This window comes from Desmodus rotundus, chromosome 1 (genome assembly GCF_022682495.2).
Source record: "Desmodus rotundus isolate HL8 chromosome 1, HLdesRot8A.1, whole genome shotgun sequence".
NCBI classification, from domain to species: domain Eukaryota; kingdom Metazoa; phylum Chordata; class Mammalia; order Chiroptera; family Phyllostomidae; genus Desmodus; species Desmodus rotundus.
The window spans coordinates 113,161,489-113,181,912 of NC_071387.1; the positions used below are offsets into that span (position 1 = coordinate 113,161,489).

Consider the following 20,424-nt stretch of genomic DNA (forward strand, 5'->3'; position numbering starts at 1 on the left):
CCAAGGCCACAGAACCATGTCCACAAAATTGGGGCTGTTTCCACAAAGGTCTCTCACGGAAACTGGTTAGTCACAAATCTAGAAGATTCAAAAGACAGTGAATTCCGAAACCTTTAAGATTAGGATCTGGCCCTGGCTGGTGTGACTCAGTGGATTCAGTGCTGGTGTGAGAACCAAAGGGTTTCCAGTTTTATTTCCAGTCAGGGCACAAGCCTGGGCTGCAGGCCAAGATCCCCAGTAGGGGGCACTCAAGAGGCAACCACACATCTATGTTTCTCTCCCTCTTTCTCTCCCACTTTTCCTCTCTAAAAATAAAATAAATAAAATCTTAAAAAAAAAAAAAAAAGACGAGGCTCTGAGTCTCAGATCTACAACTAACCAGCCAAATAAATTTAGACGAGGCTTATTTTTCTCATCTGGAATATGGGGTGATTATAACACAATTTAGTTCACAGGGTTGAGGTGACAATAAACAACATGGACGGTATCTGTGCTCTGGCTTGCCACTCGGCCCACAAAGTCATGTGCATCCACACGAAAAATGGTTTAGGGGGACCCTGTCACCTAGCAGGCTGGAATCCTACAAGCTTCCTACAGACACCCTAGCACCAAGGGCCTGCAAGAAACACACACATTCTTCACTATAGCATCGCCATGTATTAGCAAAAATACTGGAAACAACCTAAATGCTCACACGTAGGCGCTGGATTGACAAATTATAAGCCATGGACACAGTGGAATATTATACAGTCCTTAAAATAAATGAGGAAAATCCATGTGTCCTTCCATCGAAAGGTCATGATACTCGGTTTGTACGGGAGACCAAAAGCAAGCAGCAGACCAATATAGATGTACCGTGTTCCCGTTTAAGGGGGAGAAATGAACACTTCTAGTAAGACTGTGTCTACTTATATATGTATTTATGCAAATAAGTGTTTTTATTTTTAAGGACTGGGGAATCTTCCCCTAAGTACCAACCACGGCCATCTCTGAGGACTGGGGTGGGATTGGGGAGTAGAGGGGAAAGGTAACAAACAAGAACTCTCACTATTTGCCAGACTTCTGTATTTATTCATATTTGTATAAGTTTTTAAAGGAAAGTTTCTTTTTTAATGGCATACTGGATCTCTGACATGCTTACAAAATTTGTACATCTGGGTAAAAAAGTCCTTAAGTGAACAGTGTTTCACTTCAGGCTCAAGAAGATGCTGAGAATAATAAAAAATATGACAGCATAGTAATGATAATCATAAGCATGGCAGTTAATATTTTGCTGAGTTTCTTTGAAGCATGGAGTGTTCCTAGTACTTTTATTTGCATTTTCTCATTTAATCCTCACAATGGTGCTGTGAGGTGGGTACTGCTATGTCCCCATTTCACAGGTGGGAAAATAAGCACAGACCTTAAATTACCTGTCCACGGTCGCACAACTGGCAAGTGGTAATGTTGGGGCTTGAACCCAGATCAGGAAATGTGGTATCCACTGAGGCCTGTGCTGACGGCAGGAAGCCGTCTCCATAGAAACCTCACAGAAAGCAGTGCCATTTCCACTCCTCACACCGCCTTCTGGGGGCACCTAATGGACTATGGGGTTGATGGCCTGGGGCTGTTTGAAGGTCACTGGATGGTTGTCAGTGGTTTCCAGGGACTGTGGGATCATCCAGCGCTTTATGGAGAGCAGTTGTGAGAGGATCCTCCAGCTGGGGCAGGGGTGGGAGGAGTAAGGGAGATAAGGAGGTTACCCTCACACTTACTTTCTAGGAAAATCCACAAAAAGTGTCACAGCCAAGATAATGATGAGGTCGAATATCATCAGCTTGTACATTTCCTGCCCAACCTGGGTCTCCCAGCACTGAAACCAAAGACAGGGAGAGACAATGAGACCCAACTCAGGGCAGACAAAGCCAGGTTCTCAGACCCCTCCCAATGTCCATCCAGTCTCCAGATCCTGCTGCCTCTGGAGGCCATCGGCTGATGATCCTCTGAGCTCCAGCGCTGACTTTGGTTGTCAAGCACTTAGAAGTGTCTGGCGTGCCAGACTCTGCTACACAGTGAGAAAGCGGATCAACTGGGATTCAAACTTGTGGATTCAAGGCTGTTCTCTCCACCTTGGGCCTGTTACTCCAAAATGACCCACTCAGCAGGATGCTCCCATTCCCCCAGCCTCACCGGGTAGAGGTTCTGGTTGTAGCCACAGAGCTCACACGAGTAGTTGTCACAGGATGTAATCTTGGAGCCCAGAGTGAACACCAGCACACAGATGGTGGCCAGCCGCATGAAGACACACCTGCAGGACAAGAGCGGGCAGAGAGGAAGAGAAGAGGAGGCCCTGTGGTGGGCTGGGCCCTTGGAACCACAGCTGGGGAGCAGGGAACTGCCTTTCTTAAAAGCAAACTCACAAATGGGTAGAGTGTCTATTTGGGAGGACGGCCCCGTTCTGGAAAAGTGTGGTGGTGATGGTGGCTCAACACTGGGAATGAACTTAATGCCACTGAGTCGTACAGTTAAAAATAGCAAATTTTATGCCCATATATTACCACAAATTTTGAAATGGCAGAAAAAAAAAGATAAGAAAGCTGGGAACTCCAGAATCTATGGTATTATAGCCACTTCACAGAACACTACACATTTCTGAAAAGAACTAATTAAATCTTGTAAGTATCACCTCTGAGAGATGTCTGATATATTGAGAAGTGAATAAAACACATTGCGGAGTCTCATGTAGACATGAATCTATTTTTAAAAGAAAATGTGTGGATGTTGGCGTGAGCCACATTAACCGTGCAGATGAGGGCTGTCTGGGGAAGCTGAATTCAAGAGAGGAGGGCAGAGAGTGCTATTTTTTTTTTAAAAGATGCTTTCCTATTATTTGGATTGTAATAAAAAAATGAAAACACTAAAAAGTGGGCAGTAGAAAAGAGCAAAAGTTCACACCACGGATCAGCTCACTGTTCTCACTACTCAGTGTGCCACCCGACACTATGTCCCTCGTGGAGGGAGGAGAACCCAGCCCTGCTGGGGAGGCTTCTATAGCTAAAAACTGTAACATAACATAACATAACATAACATAACATAACACAACATAACATAACATAACATCACATCACATAATTTGAATACACAGTAGTTTACCACAACTATGGGTACAGTAAAACAAAATTACACCATGAAAAAACAATGAACTAAATACGGACTAGCGGACATTCTACAGGACAAATGCCCCAGTTTCTCCCACACATCAAGGGCACAACACAAGGGGAGGGAGAATTCTTTAAAGAATAAAAGGGGCACACAATTCTGCAACACATCATCTGTACTTTGTGTTCACCACCCCAAGGCAAGTCTCCTCCCACGCCCATTTAGCCCTCTTCTACCTCCCTCACCTCCCTCCACCCCCTTTCCCTCCGGTACCCGCCCTGCTGTTTCTGTGTCCTGGTTCCAGCAAACCCATCATACAAAGCCATCTTCAATTCCACCAGAGAAATGACTTAATTTTATTAAGGGTCATGATGGTTATATTTTAAAAAACATCCTTGTCACTTAGACACATGCTACAGGTAAAATGACATGATGCCTGAGATCAGCTTAAGTCAACCCAGCGACAGAGGCGGAGAGACAAAACAAGACAACAAAAGGTTGGCAATGGGTACAGAGGGATGGGCACAGGGGGTTCATTATACTATTCCTTCTATCCGAAAATTTCCAAAGGAAAAATATTTTTTAAAAAAAGATGTAAATGTAATCTGAGGCACTTGAGAAACAACCAAAAATGTTCATTTCACTCAGTCCCCACCTGGTTTTCTTCAACTCATTTGTGTTAACTCCCTGCATCCTGCTTTATACCTGTCATTTAAAAAAATGAAACTGAGTATTTATTTAAAATGAGAAGAGATATTACAACAACTCATGAAAGTCGATTGTAGCGCACACTGTGGGTGGCCTGGCCCCATTTTCTCAGCACTCACAATTCCAACAAATGCCTCAGGTTCCTCCTGCAAGGCCCTGTCACTCTGCACCCAAGGCCCACGCATGGGATTAGTGGAGGTGGAAGTGTGAGGAGTTAATGCCTCTGGGAGCAAGCCACCCTTAGGTGGTAGAGGCAAAATACCTGGCATGGTGGGAAAGGGCTAAGGCATTTATCCACAAACTCCCAGAGTTACCCAGTAAGACTCAGCCCCAGTTGCCAGCAGAAGCAGCTCACCCAATAACACACCCTTATCAGCTGCCTTTCCTTCTCTTTCACTTCCTCACCCCCCTTGTCATTCGTCATATCTTCAGAGCAACTCCTCCTCCTAAGGCCCCACCCTTCACCCTCAGATGTCGATGTGCTAATATATGAACCAAAAATGTAATACTAATGAGTAGACTCTTAAGTCAAAGAGATCACACTGCATGTGCAAACTCTGATTCATTCATGGGGGCTGTCTGAACGTTGAAGAGGATTCTTGGCTTAACAGGAAAATGTGTCACAATTGATTAGCAATGTCTACGATACACAGGAGAGTGTGCAAGTGGTGATCTGCTCGGCATGTCTAGACATTACCTAAGGATTGTCAGCCGGATCTCAAAACCTGGGGAGTAATCCTCATAGTGGATGATCCTGGCAAAGATCACTGGAGTGATGAAGTTGGCCAGCGTGATCACAATAGAAGGCAGGTACAGTATCAAGAGGTTCTCTCCAAAAACCATCTTGTCAATTTCCTATGACGATAACAAAACTGGTCAGAAGTGTAATAAGGAAAACTGCATCACAAATAAGTTGATCTTAAAAGAACTCCACTGTACATATTAGGCTGTATACTTTCAATTTACAGTGTTATACGTCAATTACATCTCAATAAACTGGAAAAAACCCTCAACTGTACATGCTTATTAGCAAACAAACAAAACAAAATATATGTCCAAGGCCCTTAAACACAAGCTATCTCTTTCCGTGGGCGTTCGAATGGAGGAAACGTGATCTAGTACCATGAGCTCTACTGGACTCACTTAGGTGAGGTGTAAAAAAAAATCCATCTCTGTATCATCGGGCAATGTATTTTTCAAGGCTGTAATAATGACTTAGAATAGCCATTCTCTTCCTTTAGTAATAGACACATATATGGCTATCCAGGATAAAACTAAATTTCCCAGCCTCCTTTCTAAGTAGGTACAGCCATCTGGCTAAATTCTGGCCAAAAGAATGTAAGTGGAACTTTTAAGTGCAACCTCCAGGTCGTGACCTTGAAGGGAAGGGGTGTGCTCTCCTCCTCTCCTTCCCATTGGCCATATGGTAAGCTTTCAAGTACCATAGAGAAGAGGGCCACACCCTAAGGATGGCAGAGCCACAGGATGGAAGGAATCTGGGCCCCTGATGACTGATTTCATGAGGCAGAGCCACTAGACCAACTTTAGGTAAACTGAGGCCCCTAACAGTAAGTAGAGGAGTTGGGGATTAAATCAGGCAGTCCAGTTGGATTTAAATATTGTGAATTCCAGGGAGAGTAGGTACCCCAAATACTCTATCTTGGATGCTTTTCACTTGTATTAAAAGTAGAAATTGGTTGCCTTTGATTTCTGGTTCTGTGTCATGTCAGCCAAATTTATATCCCCACGTGTAAAACAGAAACGATGATGGTATCTGCCTCAGAGGTTTACAGGGCTATTAGCATAATGTCCAACCAGAGGAAAAGTTAAATTGACTTTGGAGGAGTCCTTACTTTTTTCATGTGTTCTTGCGAGAATATAGTTGCTCTATAGATTGCATAAAAGCACGCCGCTAAAACGGCCAGAACAATACAGTTCAGAAACAGTCTCAAAGAGTAAATCCGTATTGTTTCTTCAGAGGTCCTTTCTGCTATTTTCTGTCGTATTCTTTCTTCTTCCAGATCTGCCTGAGGAGCAAAGAAAATTCATTTGTGAACAGAGGGGTGAAGGGAAGTCCAACTAGTTTTCTTATCTACTAAAGGCCAAAGTCAAGAAAGAACCTCCTATTTAAGATTGCAGTTAGACTTTGCAATAAATGTGAAAACAGAACTATTAACCTATTTGCGACATTTCTGTATTTTGCCGTGTACAATGTGCACTTTTTTGCCCAAATTTCTGAGGGAAAAATAAGGATGCACATTATACATAGGTATTACAAATTCTGTATCCACATAACTGTTTTTAATTCTTCTTTTTATGCTTATGCATTAAAAGTATAACTCTAGAATGATATCTATATGCAAAATAATACCCTGGAATACGATAATCGGTTTTGTTTCTAAATATAAATAATTGAATTAAAAAATTAAAATGAAAGCTTTTTTCTCCTGAAAGTTTGGGCCAAAAATATGGGTGCACATTATACATGGCAAAATGTGGTATATGTTCCATGTGTTATTTCTTGAAACAGTATATAAGGTGGGTGTCTTTTGCTTTTTAACTCAATCTTTCTCTGCTTTTAATAAGAGGATTCAATCTGTTCATATTTAGTGTAAAAATAATACATTTAACTTGATTTTTTCAACCTTATTTTATTAATCATTGATATAATTGTCCCCTCCTCCTTTTGGGGGGGGGAGTAGGTTTGATCACAATGCTATTTATTCCTCCTCTTTCCTTATTAATATCTAAATTCTCTTCTACTTTTCATATTCACACCACGCTACTGTATCATCACAGCTTCCCACCCTTAGTCCTATTTCTCCAGACTCAGCGATGTTTATGAGGGGTTCTCAGGAAGAGGAAAGATAAAGGTGGCAGGGGGTGAGGGGTTGACACTAACCCCTCCCACTCATCGTCGTGTCCCCAACCCCTTCTCAGCCCCAGTTCACCAGCTCCAAGCTAGGGCCTAAGGCCATCAACTCCAGGAAGCTGTTCTCTGAGAAAAAGCTCTTGAAAACTACAAAGAGGAAACTTGCTAAGCACCAGATGCAGCCTGGCCCCCCACCCCTAGCTTCTCCGCAAGCTGCAAAGTGGCCCCCCAAGGCACAACCTTGCTGGTAAGGAAGCCACCAAGAGAAAACCCAGCAGCACTCACTCGGAGCTCATACCGCAGGCTGCTGTGCTTCAGGTTCGCCGTGCTGCTGTTGGTGATGCAGAAGTCCCAGCCAGCAAAGATCTTGTTGCAGTAACTCTGGAAGTGCTCCTCACTTCGGATCAGGTTGATTTTGAACCCTTCCACCGACCTGACCCCCCAAAATAATTATGCTTCTTGTAAGAACAGCAACAAAATACAGGCCCACTGGCTTTGTCTAGAATAAAACAGTTACACACGGCTGCATTTTTCACCCATTTTAACATGGTCAAGTTTTGGAGCATCCTAAATATATGTGGCAGCTGATCAGGCATCTCATGGTTGAAAATTATATCCTTTCATGCATCTAATGGCTCTTCTCACAGCTGGAATAAAATCCAAACTCTTTAACACAGCCTAGAAATTCTACGCGATCTTTCTTCCCATATAGCCACTCTGCTGATACTACACTGGCTTTTTTTCCTTTTCACAGACACACACCTCTCTGCTCCTGCCTCAGGGCCTTCGTACTTGCAGTTCCATTACCCTCTCCTGCGACAGTTCTTCCGTGCCTGCCTCATTCCCATCTTTCAGGTTTCAGCTCAAATAACCCCTCCATGGATTCCCCACCACCCCCTCTAAAGTTGTAGCCCCCACTTCAGGTTAGTCTTTTTCATTTCCTTCACAGCAGTGAACCTAATCTGCAATTATTTTACTCATCTGTTTACTGCTTACAGTCCCTGACCCTGACTAAAATTTAAATTCCTCAAGGGCAGAAACACTGGTGGCCTCGCCACCTTTTTATCCAGAATCTCTGGACCATAATATGGCCACTACCCAATTGATGGGTAAATGAATGAGTAAGTGACTTTAAACAGTAAATTAACCTCATTAGTGAGCACCTTTCAGGTGCAACTCTTGCACACTTCATAATTGTTACTCATTCAAATGCTTCTGTGGAAAACACCCTGGTGCTCGACAACACAAATACATCAAGTGCACACTGTGGAGGAAACAGGGTGTCTTTAGGATTTGCAAGTGAGTTGTGAAGACAATAAAAAGTGGAAGGAATTACAGAGATCAGTCACTCTGCCAAAGGTTCACAGCAAAGAATTTATGTCGGAACCATCTGGGTACTTTTCCAAAATGCAGACTCCTAGGTGGGCTCATACCCTGGGATTTTCTGTCAGTAGGTCTCATGTGGGGTCCAGAAATGCGTTATTTTATAAAACTCCATGAAGTCCCACCCCAGCCCCACTGATTTAGACCAAACCTACACTTAACAGATGAGAAAGCTAAGATCCAGAGAAAATTATTTCCCCAGAATCAGAGAGTTAGTGGCAGAATGGGGGCCAATTTATGCTGTTGATTTTAATTTAATAAAGTTTACCAGGTGTCAGACCCCATGCTAAGTTCCTTACCTGTCTCGTTTCAGTGAATCCTTCCAACAACCAAGTGTGTACATTTCATAGGTGAAAAAAATGAGTTTAAAGAGGTGAAGTGACCTTCAACTCTCGGTCCTGGGACCTCAAAGTCCACGCTCTTTGCCACTTTAGCACCTCTTCCTCCAGGGGTGGACCTGCCCCATTTCATCATACCCAGTTCTCCCTCCAGTCTTCTGCAGGGAGCAATCAAGACCCAGAAGTGAGGAACTTGACCAAGATCTGGAGGTGAAATTACTGTTTGGCTAAGAAAGCTTCTTTCTTCTTGAGGGCCCTTTCAGGGCCCTGGGAGCACCTCTAGCAATATGTTCATCAGGTTCTGCTGTTTTCAAATTTTATAATTTAAAAAAGATATTTCATATTTTTTGTCTTAGAGAGGGCTCCTCCAAATTGTCTACCATTACAAAGCAGCAAAGCCAGAACCCCAGTCAACCAACATTTCTTTACCAGGCATCTCTCTGCCCCTCAGAACAAGTCACTGCTCCTTCCTGTCCATTCACTACCCATGTGGGTGGGGAATGGACACACACCAGGTAACTTTCATGTCATAGCTTTTGACTCAGGATATGAGTGCTCAGCTGGGCTCTGGGGCTTTCCCCGCGGTGGTGATCCCGGCTCCCCATGGAGGGCAAATCCAGGCCCCAACATGTTGGTCTCTTCTACTCCCGTGATATGGAGCTTCACAGCCCCCTGGCTTATAGCATTGTTCCTGTTCTCACGTGACAGTGATGTGGGTGAGAGAGGTGCCCATCACGGTCCTGTCTGCCAAGAAACTCCCTTGAGGCAGAGACAGAAAGCTGTCCATCAAATATTTGTGGTTCCCCTTCCATAGTACAGTGTTAGTGCTGGGAAGTGGCTGCCGGCCAGGGATGACATTTCCCAGACTCCCTTGCAGTTGGCTGTGGTCATGTGGCTAAGCTGTAGTCAATGGAATGAGAACGATGTATATCGCTTTAGGCCTAGCTGGTAAACTCCATCCACGGGATACTCCCCCATGGTCACTCTCTCAGCTCTCAAGAGGAACTTCAAAGCTGCATGATGAAGATGGCTGAACTTCAGTCCACTTGCATCCCACAATGGCTGAGAAGATGTCTACCACACTAACCTGTGCCCCACTCAGAACTTTATGTAAGAAAGATACACAACTTCTATCGTATTTGGGTCATTGTACTTTTGGGGGAAGTTCTTTGTTAGTAGTTAAAATAATTAATATTCCTCATTTTTCTTTTCTTGGGAACTGGTACACCTACTAAACCACTTGTCTACAGGGGAAATGCCATGTTCTCACATGACCTTAACCAACTGGCCACAGCTAAAGGGTCAGGGTTGGCTACCGAAATGAAGCAGAGCCAACCAATCTCTTCAAAAGATTTCTGAACCCATGACTCAGAAAGTCCACATGAGGAAGCCACCACCAGGGGAATCAGAGATGAAGGAGCTCTTGCTTTTGGATATTTCAAAGCCATATCTTTATCCTTGTCCTTCCTGTAATTAGAGGTTCCTCCCTTCCTTGTTTCTCTGAGCCACTCAAGTCCCCTTTGCCCCAGTTAGTCAGAGCTGGGTTTCTGCCATTCAAAATGCAGGAGAGACTTGGTTAGCATACACACCAGATGAAAGATAAGGTTGGGCAAATGTGCGCAATAAGGGTTAAAGATCTCTGGGCAGCTCCAAAATCCTGCCTCCACTGCCTCCAGCTTTCCACAGTTTCCCAAACACTCACAAATCTTTCCCCCACAAAGCCCACCCCTGGACTCTGCTCATTCTTCGGGCATGGGCTCAAAGAGTCCATGGCCTCCAATAAACTCCAGCCAGCAGGATAATTCAAAGAGAACACAACGATAAGGAAATGTACCTTTTCACTATCCAAAGAAGGCTCAGGGCCAGGTAGGCAATTGTGCTTAATAAATAAGCCAGAGGCAGATCATAGGTGAAATTCTGAAATTTTACCCCATCGATGGTGTAATGTCCATAAAACAGGCAAGTATCCTCCAAGAAACCCTGAAAAAAAGTCACAGGCATGAGGTCAGACTGGTAAATTCACTGCAAGGAACCAGGAGACCAAGACCTCACATTCCAGTGTCATTATTGTTTATCCCTGAATCCCCAGACTCTAGAACAATCCCAGAGGTAGAATGGGTACTTAGTGTTTGAGAAATAAAGCAGGGATAAAACCTGAGCATTAAAAATACACGGGTCTATTATCCAAAAATAAAATTAAGAAAACAATTCCATGTGCAATAACAGCAAAAAAATAACATACCTAGGAATAGATTTAACAACTGAAATGTAAATCTTTTAGGCTTTTTTTTTAATTTACTGATTTTAGAGAGAGGAAGGGGGGAGTGAGAGAGAGAGAGAAAGCGAGACATCGGTTTGTCGTTTCAGTTATTTATGCATTCATTGGTTGCTTCCTGTATGTGTCTTGGCCAAGGATCAAACCCATAATCTTGGCATATAGGGACAATGCTCCAACCAACCAAGCTCTCCAGCCAGGGCTAAATCTTGTATTCTTAAAGCTATAAAGCATTGTTTAAATAATTAAAGAAGATCTAAATTAATGGAAAAACATCCCTTGTTAATGGATCAGGAAATCCATGGCAATACTCCCCAAATTGATCTAGTTTCAACATCCCTATCGGAATCCCATTTGGCTTCTTTGCAGAAAGCGACAAGCTAATCCTAAAGTTCATATGGAATTGAAAGGGACCTAGAATAGCCAAAAAGATACCGAAAATAAAAGAACAAAGTTGGAGGACTCACACATCCCAGTTTCAAAATTTGCTGCAAAACAGCAGTAATCAAGACAGTGAGGTATTAACATAAGAATAGACATGTAGGTCAATGGAAAATAAGTCCAAAAATAAACCCATACATTTATGATTCATTGGTTTTTGATAAGGGAAAAGAATATAGTCTTTTCCAGAAATGGTGCTGAGACAACGGGATAGCTACACACAAAAAGGAAAAAAAAAAAGAACTTGAACCCCTATTTTATATCATATATAAAAGTTGACTTAAAATGGATGAAAGACCAAAATGTAAGAGCCAAAACCATACAACTCTTAGAAGAAAAATAGAGGGCTAAATCTTCATGACCTTGGGATTGGCAATGGATCCTTAGATATGATCCCAAAAGAAATAATAGCAATAAAAGAAAAAATAAATTAGACTCTCTCAGAATTTAAACTTTTGTGCTTCTAAGAACACTATCAAGAAAGTGAAAAGATAATCCAGAGAACAGGAAAAAACACTTTTAAATCATATATCTGATAAGATACTTGTATATAGAATACATTAAAAAAACTGTTACATTTAAGTTAAGAACAATCTAACAATAGCCAGAGGGAAGTGGGGAGGGAACAGTGGGGAGAGGGGTTTACAGAAACTATTATAAAGGACACAAGGACAAAATCAAGGGTGGGGGTGGGGGAGGGAGGTGGGTTCGGATGGGTTGGGGTGGAGGGATAGGGAGAAAATGCAGATAACTGTAATTGAATAACAATACAAATTTTTTTAAAAGAAGAATACATAAAAAACTCTTATAACTCAACAATAAAAAGATGTATAATCCAATTAAAAACAGAAAGAGAATCCAAGGAGACATTCATTCAAAGAAGATATACAAATGGCCATAAGCACATGAAAAGATGCTCAACTCATTAGTCATTAGGGAAATGCAGATAAAAACCACAAAGACATTCCACTTCATACAAACCAGAGTGGCTATAATTTAAAAAAAAAATCAGGTAAAATAGTAAATGCTGACAAGGATGTGGGGACATCAGAACCCTCATACAGTGCTGGTGAGAATATAAAATGGTGCAGCCACTTTTGAAGAGTGTGGAATTTCCTCGAAATTAAAGATAGGGTTACCATTTGGCCCAGTGATTCCACTCCTAGGTATATACCCCCAAAGAAGTGAAAATGTACCTCCACACAAAACCTCACACATGAATGTCCATTGCAGCATTATTCACAACGGCCAAAAGGTGGAAATGACCCAAGTATCCATCATGAATGAATGAACGAAATGTGGTATTCCGTACAATGGAATCGTATTTGGCCGTAACAAGGAATGAAAGACTGACAGACGCTACAACATAGACGAAGCTTAAAAAAGTGTCAAGTGAAAGAAGCCAGACATAAACAGATCACATATTTTATGATTCTGTTTACATTAAATGCCCAAAATAAGCATTTCATAGGGACAAAAAGTAGATTAATGGTTGCTTAAGGCTAATAACATGGGCTGGGAAGTGATAGCTAAAGGGTATGATATTCCTTTTTGAAGTGATGAGGTATTGTAAAATTGATTGTGGTAATGACCACACAACTCGGTGAATACACTAAAAACCACTGAATTGAACCCTCTAAGTGGGTGAATTATATGATAGGTAAATTATATCTCAATAAAGCTGTTAGCAACAAAATAAAGAAAAAAGTGACCTATGCGAACACAGAGCACAGAATAGTCTCTGACTTCTTATGGAAAGAATAGCTGATCATCTCAGCTTCCTCCTTGGATGGCAGGAAAATTCCGGGAGAGATGCAGCAGTACAGGTAGCACAGAGAAGTTCACCACGGCGTTGTTGGAGGCAACCTGAATGCCCACCAACAGGGGCCTGGCTAGAGCATGAAAATCCACATTCTAAAACACTAAGCAAGACCTTGTAATGCATGAGAAAGGGCAAGGAGGCTATGAACCTTAGTGTTCAAGATTCAGTGACCTCTGGAGAGGGGTACTTTCACATTTTGCCCTATAAATTCTAAATTTTTTTATGTCAACCATGTATTCTTACATTAATTAAGTAAAACATTTAACAGGAAAAAATGTAGAAACAGAAGACTCCATCGTCTTTTTTAACTCTCCCGAAGGCGGGGCACACAGGCCATAAAAACCGCCCAACTACACGAAACCTGTTTATATTTACCTGGGGTTGATATCAGGGTTGCCATTAATCTCTCCCTCAAAATTATGTAACATTTCAGGGTAAAGGGTCACTGGGCCAGGGAAATCATTTTCTGATTTTATAACGAGCTTGGCTCAATTGTTTTCAACACAAACCACTGTTTAGATCTCTTTGGCTATCTCTCTCTAAGGCCAATTTAAACTTAAATTTTTTTATTGATTGATTTGAGGAGAGAGAGAGAGAGAAAGAGAAACAGGGATTTGTTGTTCCACTTATTTATGCATTCACTGGTTGATTCTTGTATGTACCCTGACGGGGGATCGAACCCACGGCCTTGGTGTATCACGATGACTCTGTAGCAAACTGAGCTACCTGGCCAGGGCCTAAATTGAAATTTTCAATAAAATTAAAATTCAGTCTCTTGGTCACACTAGCCACATTTCAAGTGCGTGAGAGTTAGTGGCTATTGCATTTTACAGCCCAATTCCAGAACAACTTCGTCACTGTAAAAATACTCTTGAACAGGGCTGTTCTTTGTGATGCATGCTTTATTGAACACTGACAATCAGATGCATCTAAATTCCTATGAAATATTTCCTGTAAGGAAGAAGGTTACGATGTGTGGAGCTCTACAGATTCCTCTTTGGGGATGCAAAAAGAAATGGGGCCGACAGCAGTTCTGGGACTTGGTACCACTTTGATTTCACTAGCTGCGTGACCTTGGAAGAGTCACTTTGGAAGAATTTTTCTCCTTGCACAGTGGACATTTCAATACCCACCTGACAATTCCTCTCAGTTGTTTTGAGAAATCCAACTGAGAAATGTAAAAAACACTTTTTCAGAATTAAACACAATGGACAAATTCAATACTTCCTATTTAGCTACTCAGAAAATTGGAAGTTCAATGATATCATTTTAATACCGGTAACTTTCAGAAAGATATTTTTATATATATCGAATGGAGTGATTCTCAACTAGGAGCAATTTTGTCCCCAAGCACACATTAGGCAGTGTCTGCAGAACATTGTGGTTGTCACAGCTGTGGAACTGCTACTGGCATCTTGTGGGTGGAGACCAGGGAGGCTGCCTTCACCCTGCAGTGCACAGGACAGGCCCCCAGGGCAAAGGATTTTTGGGCGTGAATGACCAATAGGGCTGAGGTAATGAAACCCTGATCTAAAAGGCAGATGGCCACTTTTCATAGCTGTGCTCTTATTTTCTGAAAAAAAGTGGAATCAAAAAATGAAAACTCACAAAAATCATTTTTTAGAAGGTAAAAGAAAACCTTTTGGAAATACTGTAAGGATGAGATTAATACTACTGTAGAGAAGGGGCTGTTAACATGGGATTAGTAGACTGTTAAGGGATTTCAGGAAATGTGTATGTATGTATACAAATGTGGTGTGCACACACATGTATGGTCATATGTGCATATGTGCGCACCAGGCATGTCTGCGTGTGAAATCTGCACAGAAGAGCCATAGCTTTTATCCACGTGGCCTAGAACCCCGAAATGTTAGGTCTTCGCTGAAACTTTTCTATGGGGGAACTCAGTGTTTTATTGCCGGTAATAAGAAAGGTGGCAGGGGCTAGGAAAAGGACAACGGCTGAGGACCAGGGCTGAAAGTGACACAGCGCATCGCCTATATATTCCAGCAGGGGGGTGGACATTAGCCTTGCGGATGAGATCACTGCAAATCCCGTTCCTTTCCCTGGCGCTTGTGTCAACGCTGTGTTTGGCTCTCACTGAAGAAATTCTGGAAACTGATGTCTAAATTAGACCTTAAGGGCCCAAATACAGAATTATGTTCAATACTTACTGTGCCAGAGAGCAAGTCTATGATATAACTGTAAAAGTAGATGAGTCCGGAACTACTGATTGGATATACTGTGCATTGAATATCTGTAAAAAACCAAAACAAAACCCAGATCAGTGGAAATCGTTTTACAGTCTCTCTAACTTGTCTAGCACACTGTGTGTGGACATGCACACACGTATTTGTATACACCTTTAGATGTCATACATACCGGTGTATTTGTGTAGGGATGCGTTTGCATGTTTGTGATTTCCTGTTTGCAGACTGAACGCCAATGCACCAAGTACAGTAGCATTTCCCCTTTCTCCATTCTCCCTGAGCATCTGAAGATGTATGCTTTTCCTACACGTTTTGCATCTTGGTCCATTTACAGTAATATTTTCTGCTTGTACTAGTATTTGGTGTTTTGGGGTTCATGTTTGTACAGGTTTTAGAATATGTGATTGATACAATCATTATTTTATTTTAAGCACATCCAATTTTAAAAGATCTCTATGTGTGTGTAAATAAACATGCAGTTTCATTTTAAAAAATATATATATTTACATATATGTAGTTAACCAAGAAATTATTTGACTAACAATTTTAGTGATACAACCTTATCCTTGAATTAATTCACTTCCTCTGTATCAGTCAGCTATTGCCGTGTAACAACATCAAATCCTCAGTGATTTCACATACCAACCACTTATTTTCTCATTCACAGATCTGTAGTTGGGGTTAATTCAGCTGATTTAGGCTGAGCCAGGATAGACTCCAGGCTTCCACTTGGGCTCAGGCCTGCTTCCCATGACTCCATTCTGGGGCCCAGGCTGAAAAGGAAATGGCTCGCCCAGGGGATGCTGTGTTCATGGTTTGTCTCCTAAGGCAAGCCACACAAAGCCATTTCAAGCTAACATTCCACTAGACAAAACAAGCCATGTGGCCGAGTGCAGTATCAGTGGAGCAGGAGGTATTCTCTGCCCACAGTGAGAGGCCCTGCAAAGTCACAATTACAGGGGAGCAACAAGTTGGGGGAAATAATCCAATCTAGCACCCTTTTCTGGGTCTTAGTTTCCCCTTTGTTAAAATAAGAGAGTTGAACCAGTTTCTTTAAGGCCAAATCCAGCTATGCCATTTTATAATTCTGACATACATATGTTTATTTATTCCTTCAACAAATGTTACTTAATCATTTATATGTTGGAGATAAAATGACGAGTAAGAGGCAGTTTCTGCCCTTGAAAAGGTCACCATCAAGGGGTAAAGAAAGGCTAGTGGAAGTTAGGTTTACCTAAGCACTCAAATGGTTGCGTGAACACGGCATTATGTGGAGAGGAGGGAGATAGCATCCTGTCCGGAGAGGAGTCAGGAAGATGAAATGAGACGCCTGCCCCTCCGCTCCTCACTCACTGACCTCCAGCCCAGAGGTCGGCACACTCTGGCCCAAATCTGGCCAGCTACCTGTTTTTGTTAATACAGACTTACAGTAACACATCCATGCTCATTCACGACATTTGTCTGTGGCCACTTTTTCACCACCATGGCAACATTGAAAAGTGGCAACAGAGACTGTATGGCCTGCAAAGCCCAAAATATTTACTAGCTGGCCCTTTATAGGAAAAGCCACATCAGGCTTTTCGTTTCTCTAATACGCTGAGTTGTTTCCCAGCTCTGGACCTTCGCAGAGGCTGTTCTTCTGCATGAAGACGCATCCCCAAGTTCTTCAACAGCTGCCCTCTCCTCACCCTCCTGGTTTTGGCTTAAATGTCCTTGCCTTCACAGAGGGCTTTGAGGACCCCTCAGCCACCAGGGTATCCAACTTCTCAGGACTTTATCCGTTCCTTTTCCCCACTGCCCAGTTCATGTCTTCTGTACATCGTGTGGTTAGTTCCTTAAAGCCCACCTTCTGCTAGAATGTATTAGCACTTTGGATAGAGGTGGGGTGTTCCCTGTTATAGCCTCAGTGCTGGACTCAGGGCCCAGCACACAGTAAGTGCTCAATAAACACTTGATAAAGGAATGAAGAAGGGAAGGAAGGTAAGAAAAGAGAAAGACTTCTGATGCTTTTCTTAAGGGACAGTGTTTCCCAGGTAAGTTTTTTTTTTTTTTTAAAAAGTGTATGTGTGCAGGGGGAGGGTACAGTCAGAGGAAATGATGAGAAAGAAGGGACTCACGCTGACCACACTTAGTTCAACTGCGTTTTCCACAGGAGGGTGGCTCTCCTGCAACCCCGGCTCTCCCTACGGCTGAAGGGAGAAATGACCAGGCGACCGGGTTGAGTGGTCAAGGGTTCAGGCTCCAGATTCACGTGAGAGGCAGAATGGCATTCAGTGCTTTTAGAAAGAAATAACATTTTTTAAAAAGCAGCTGCCATTTATTGAACACTTTCCCTGTGCTGGGCATTGTATTATTTAGTACTCATTTTAAAATTGTGAGTATTGCTTACTTATTTAAACATTTTTATTTTCTGTGTTAAATAATATAGAATTTATATTATTGTTTTCAATTATGTATAGTTTAAATAAGCATTATTTTTAACGAGCTAAGTATTAAATAATGAGATGTTATTTGAATAATGGCATTAATCGTCTCATTATGTAAATTATCACCTCCATTCTGTGCATAAGGAAACTGAGGCTCCGAAAGTCTGATCAAATAGCAGGGCTAGGCCTTGAAACTGAGCCCAGGGTTTCCACATAGCAGCAGGGGATATGTGTCTGTAAAATGGACTTGTCCGAAAATGAGAATGAAGCATCTGGCATACAGCAGGCACTCGATAGGAATGCCCAAGCCCTGAACTAAATCAGGGTTTCCACGGTATTCTCATTTTATTTTGAAGTACAGTAGAATTAAGACAGAAACAAATATGATAAGGAGGAATGTTTAGGGCCATGGAAGTGATTCTAGAGAGGAGGGTTCTTCTAGGGAACGGAATTATGTGATAAGAGAAGCATGAGGCTGCCACTTCTAGCCCAACACAGAACCTGGCACTAAAGGGTAATCAAATGTCTGTAGAGTGACTGGGAACTCTTTCCATCTGAATAAACAAAATGCTGTCTTCGGCCATACCACTCTGAACGTGCCGATCTCGTCTGAGTAAACAAAATGCCCAGAAGATGTGACTTATGTTAAGACGTCAATAAGAAAACACAGGTCCACCCCTTGCTGTTGGCACAATTGGTATTTAATAAATGGTAGCCCTGAGTTATCTCCTAACTCTTATCGGAGATAAGAGTGTTGAAACAAAAACACTGAAGTAGATTGTATTGTATTTGCTAAATATTCCACTTTCTGACCCCGCGGCTCTCCTCTCAAATGCCTTGCTGAACTCAGGAGTGGCCAAGTGGCTTGCTTTGGCTAGTGACGTGTGTCAACTTCAGGCAGAAGCTGTAGGAGCCAGCACATCTGGACATAGTGACTGTCAATGGTCCAGAAAGAGGTTGCTCCATCAGCTTGGGCTCTAGCGTGAAGCCAACATGGAAAAAAGCCACCAACAAACAGTGATGGACATGCACTGTGAGCAAGAATGAAACCTTTGTGGTTAGTAGGTGCTGAGAGTCACAGGGTCATTTGTTTCTGTGGCATAACCTGGCCCATCTTGACTAATACAGTCACCCAAGACTAAGAATATAAAGATTCCTAAAGCAGGAAGCGTTGTAACCAGGTAACACTCTTCAGGCCTTAGACTCACCCATGTCTTTGGATGGAATAAGCACAAAGCTGCTGTTGGTGATCTTGTATTTGGTGAGCAAGATTGGTAGCAAAACTAGCATAAAGATGATCAGAAATATCACCAAATTCAGCAACACCAGAAATCGCAAGAAGGAGAAGTAGGACTGAATCCCAGTGCCAAATTTCCCTGGAGAAAAAGAAATCCAAACATCACTGACCAGGAGTGTTGACCCACTACCCACTCTAGATTTATTCAACTACGTGGGGCTGAAGTTGGAGGAATCTTGGTGGAAGGGAAGGAGAAAAACAATTTCTTGTTTTTTTTACTGTTGGCTTTAAGGCTCTACTTCTAATGGTTTAAACTTTGACTTGTAAATATACACTCAATCTTAAATTAACCATTTGAGAATGGTGTGCATAAGGACTCAACAGTTATCTTTGCTCCTGTGAAAATCTAACTCATTTCAGTGCCATTTATTGAAAGACTATCCTTTCCCCAATGAATTGCAATAGTGCTTAGGTATTGACTGTAACAGATGAAGCTGTTTCTGAATTTTCTATTCTCTTCTATTGTTCTATATGCCTATCCTTGCACCAGTGCCAGACTGTCCACTCATTGGAGACATATAATAATGCTTGACATACAGCGCTATAAGTCCTTCAAGCTTTGTTCTTCCTCAGGTGTGCTTCATCCTCTGCATTTCTACATAAGCTTTAGAATAAGTATATCCATTTTCACACAAATACACACATACACAAAATCTGCTGAGATTCTGATTGGGATTACATAGATTATATAAGAGCCAATTTGAGGACAAGTGACATTTTTATACTGAACCTTCTGATCCATGACCATGATATATTTAGATTTTTTAATTTCAATATTGTATATTTCATGTGCAGAGTGATTCATATCTTTCTTTATATATTCTGTATTCCTAATACTACATTTTTTCTGATGCTATTGTAAATTGTGTCTTTTTTAAATATTCATTTTTAAGTGTTTGTTGCTGGTACATAGAAATGCTACTGGTTTTATATAGTCATTGTATCTAGCAACTCTACTTTAAAGAAAAGACATTTTATTTCTTCCTTTCCACTCACTATGCCCTTTCCCCCCACTACTGTACTTTGGCTAGAACTTCCAGGATGATGCTCATTAGAACCAATGCTAACTAGCACCCTTTTTCTCAGTCTCAATCTTGGGGAAATCTTTCCATATTTCACCATTAAATATGATGCTTGCTGCAGAATTTTTATAGATATATTTACTAGATTAAGAAAGTTCCTGTCTATTTTTTATTTGCTAAGAATGGGAATTGAATTTTATCAATTATATGCATTCGTTGGGGTAAGCATGCACTTTCAATCCTTATTTTGTTAAGGGTTACATTCATTGATTTTTCAAGAAGAAAACAAACTTTCCACCACATACTGATGAAATTATGAAGGACAGTCAGAAAGCACTTCAAGTGAGGGAGTCTGCTTGTTCTCTGGGGGAGCAAAGATCATCTTCTGAGACTGAAGATGTAAGAGACCCACACTCTTTGCCTCTCTCTAATCCCAGCAACCAGGCCAGAGCAAGCAGCTTGACTATTGCACCTTCATTTCCTCCCACATGA

The 20,424-nt window shown here is 41.8% G+C and overlaps 1 protein-coding gene across 2 annotated transcripts in view; it reads right to left on the minus strand.

Annotated features, from left to right (window-relative positions):
* The window catches only part of TMC7 (transmembrane channel like 7), a 52,849-nt gene that overhangs the window by 11,540 nt on the left and 20,885 nt on the right, over positions 1–20,424 (minus strand). For both annotated transcript variants that reach the window (XM_024571495.4, XM_053929594.2), the window contains 8 exons: positions 18,822–18,989; positions 15,152–15,234; positions 10,274–10,419; positions 7,004–7,151; positions 5,700–5,873; positions 4,544–4,701; positions 2,170–2,287; positions 1,755–1,852 (listed from right to left, as the gene is read on the minus strand). In XM_024571495.4, coding sequence (XP_024427263.2) covers positions 1,755–1,852; positions 2,170–2,287; positions 4,544–4,701; positions 5,700–5,873; positions 7,004–7,151; positions 10,274–10,419; positions 15,152–15,234; positions 18,822–18,989 — 1,093 coding nt within the window. The remainder of the gene's footprint in view (positions 1–1,754; positions 1,853–2,169; positions 2,288–4,543; positions 4,702–5,699; positions 5,874–7,003; positions 7,152–10,273; positions 10,420–15,151; positions 15,235–18,821; positions 18,990–20,424) is intronic.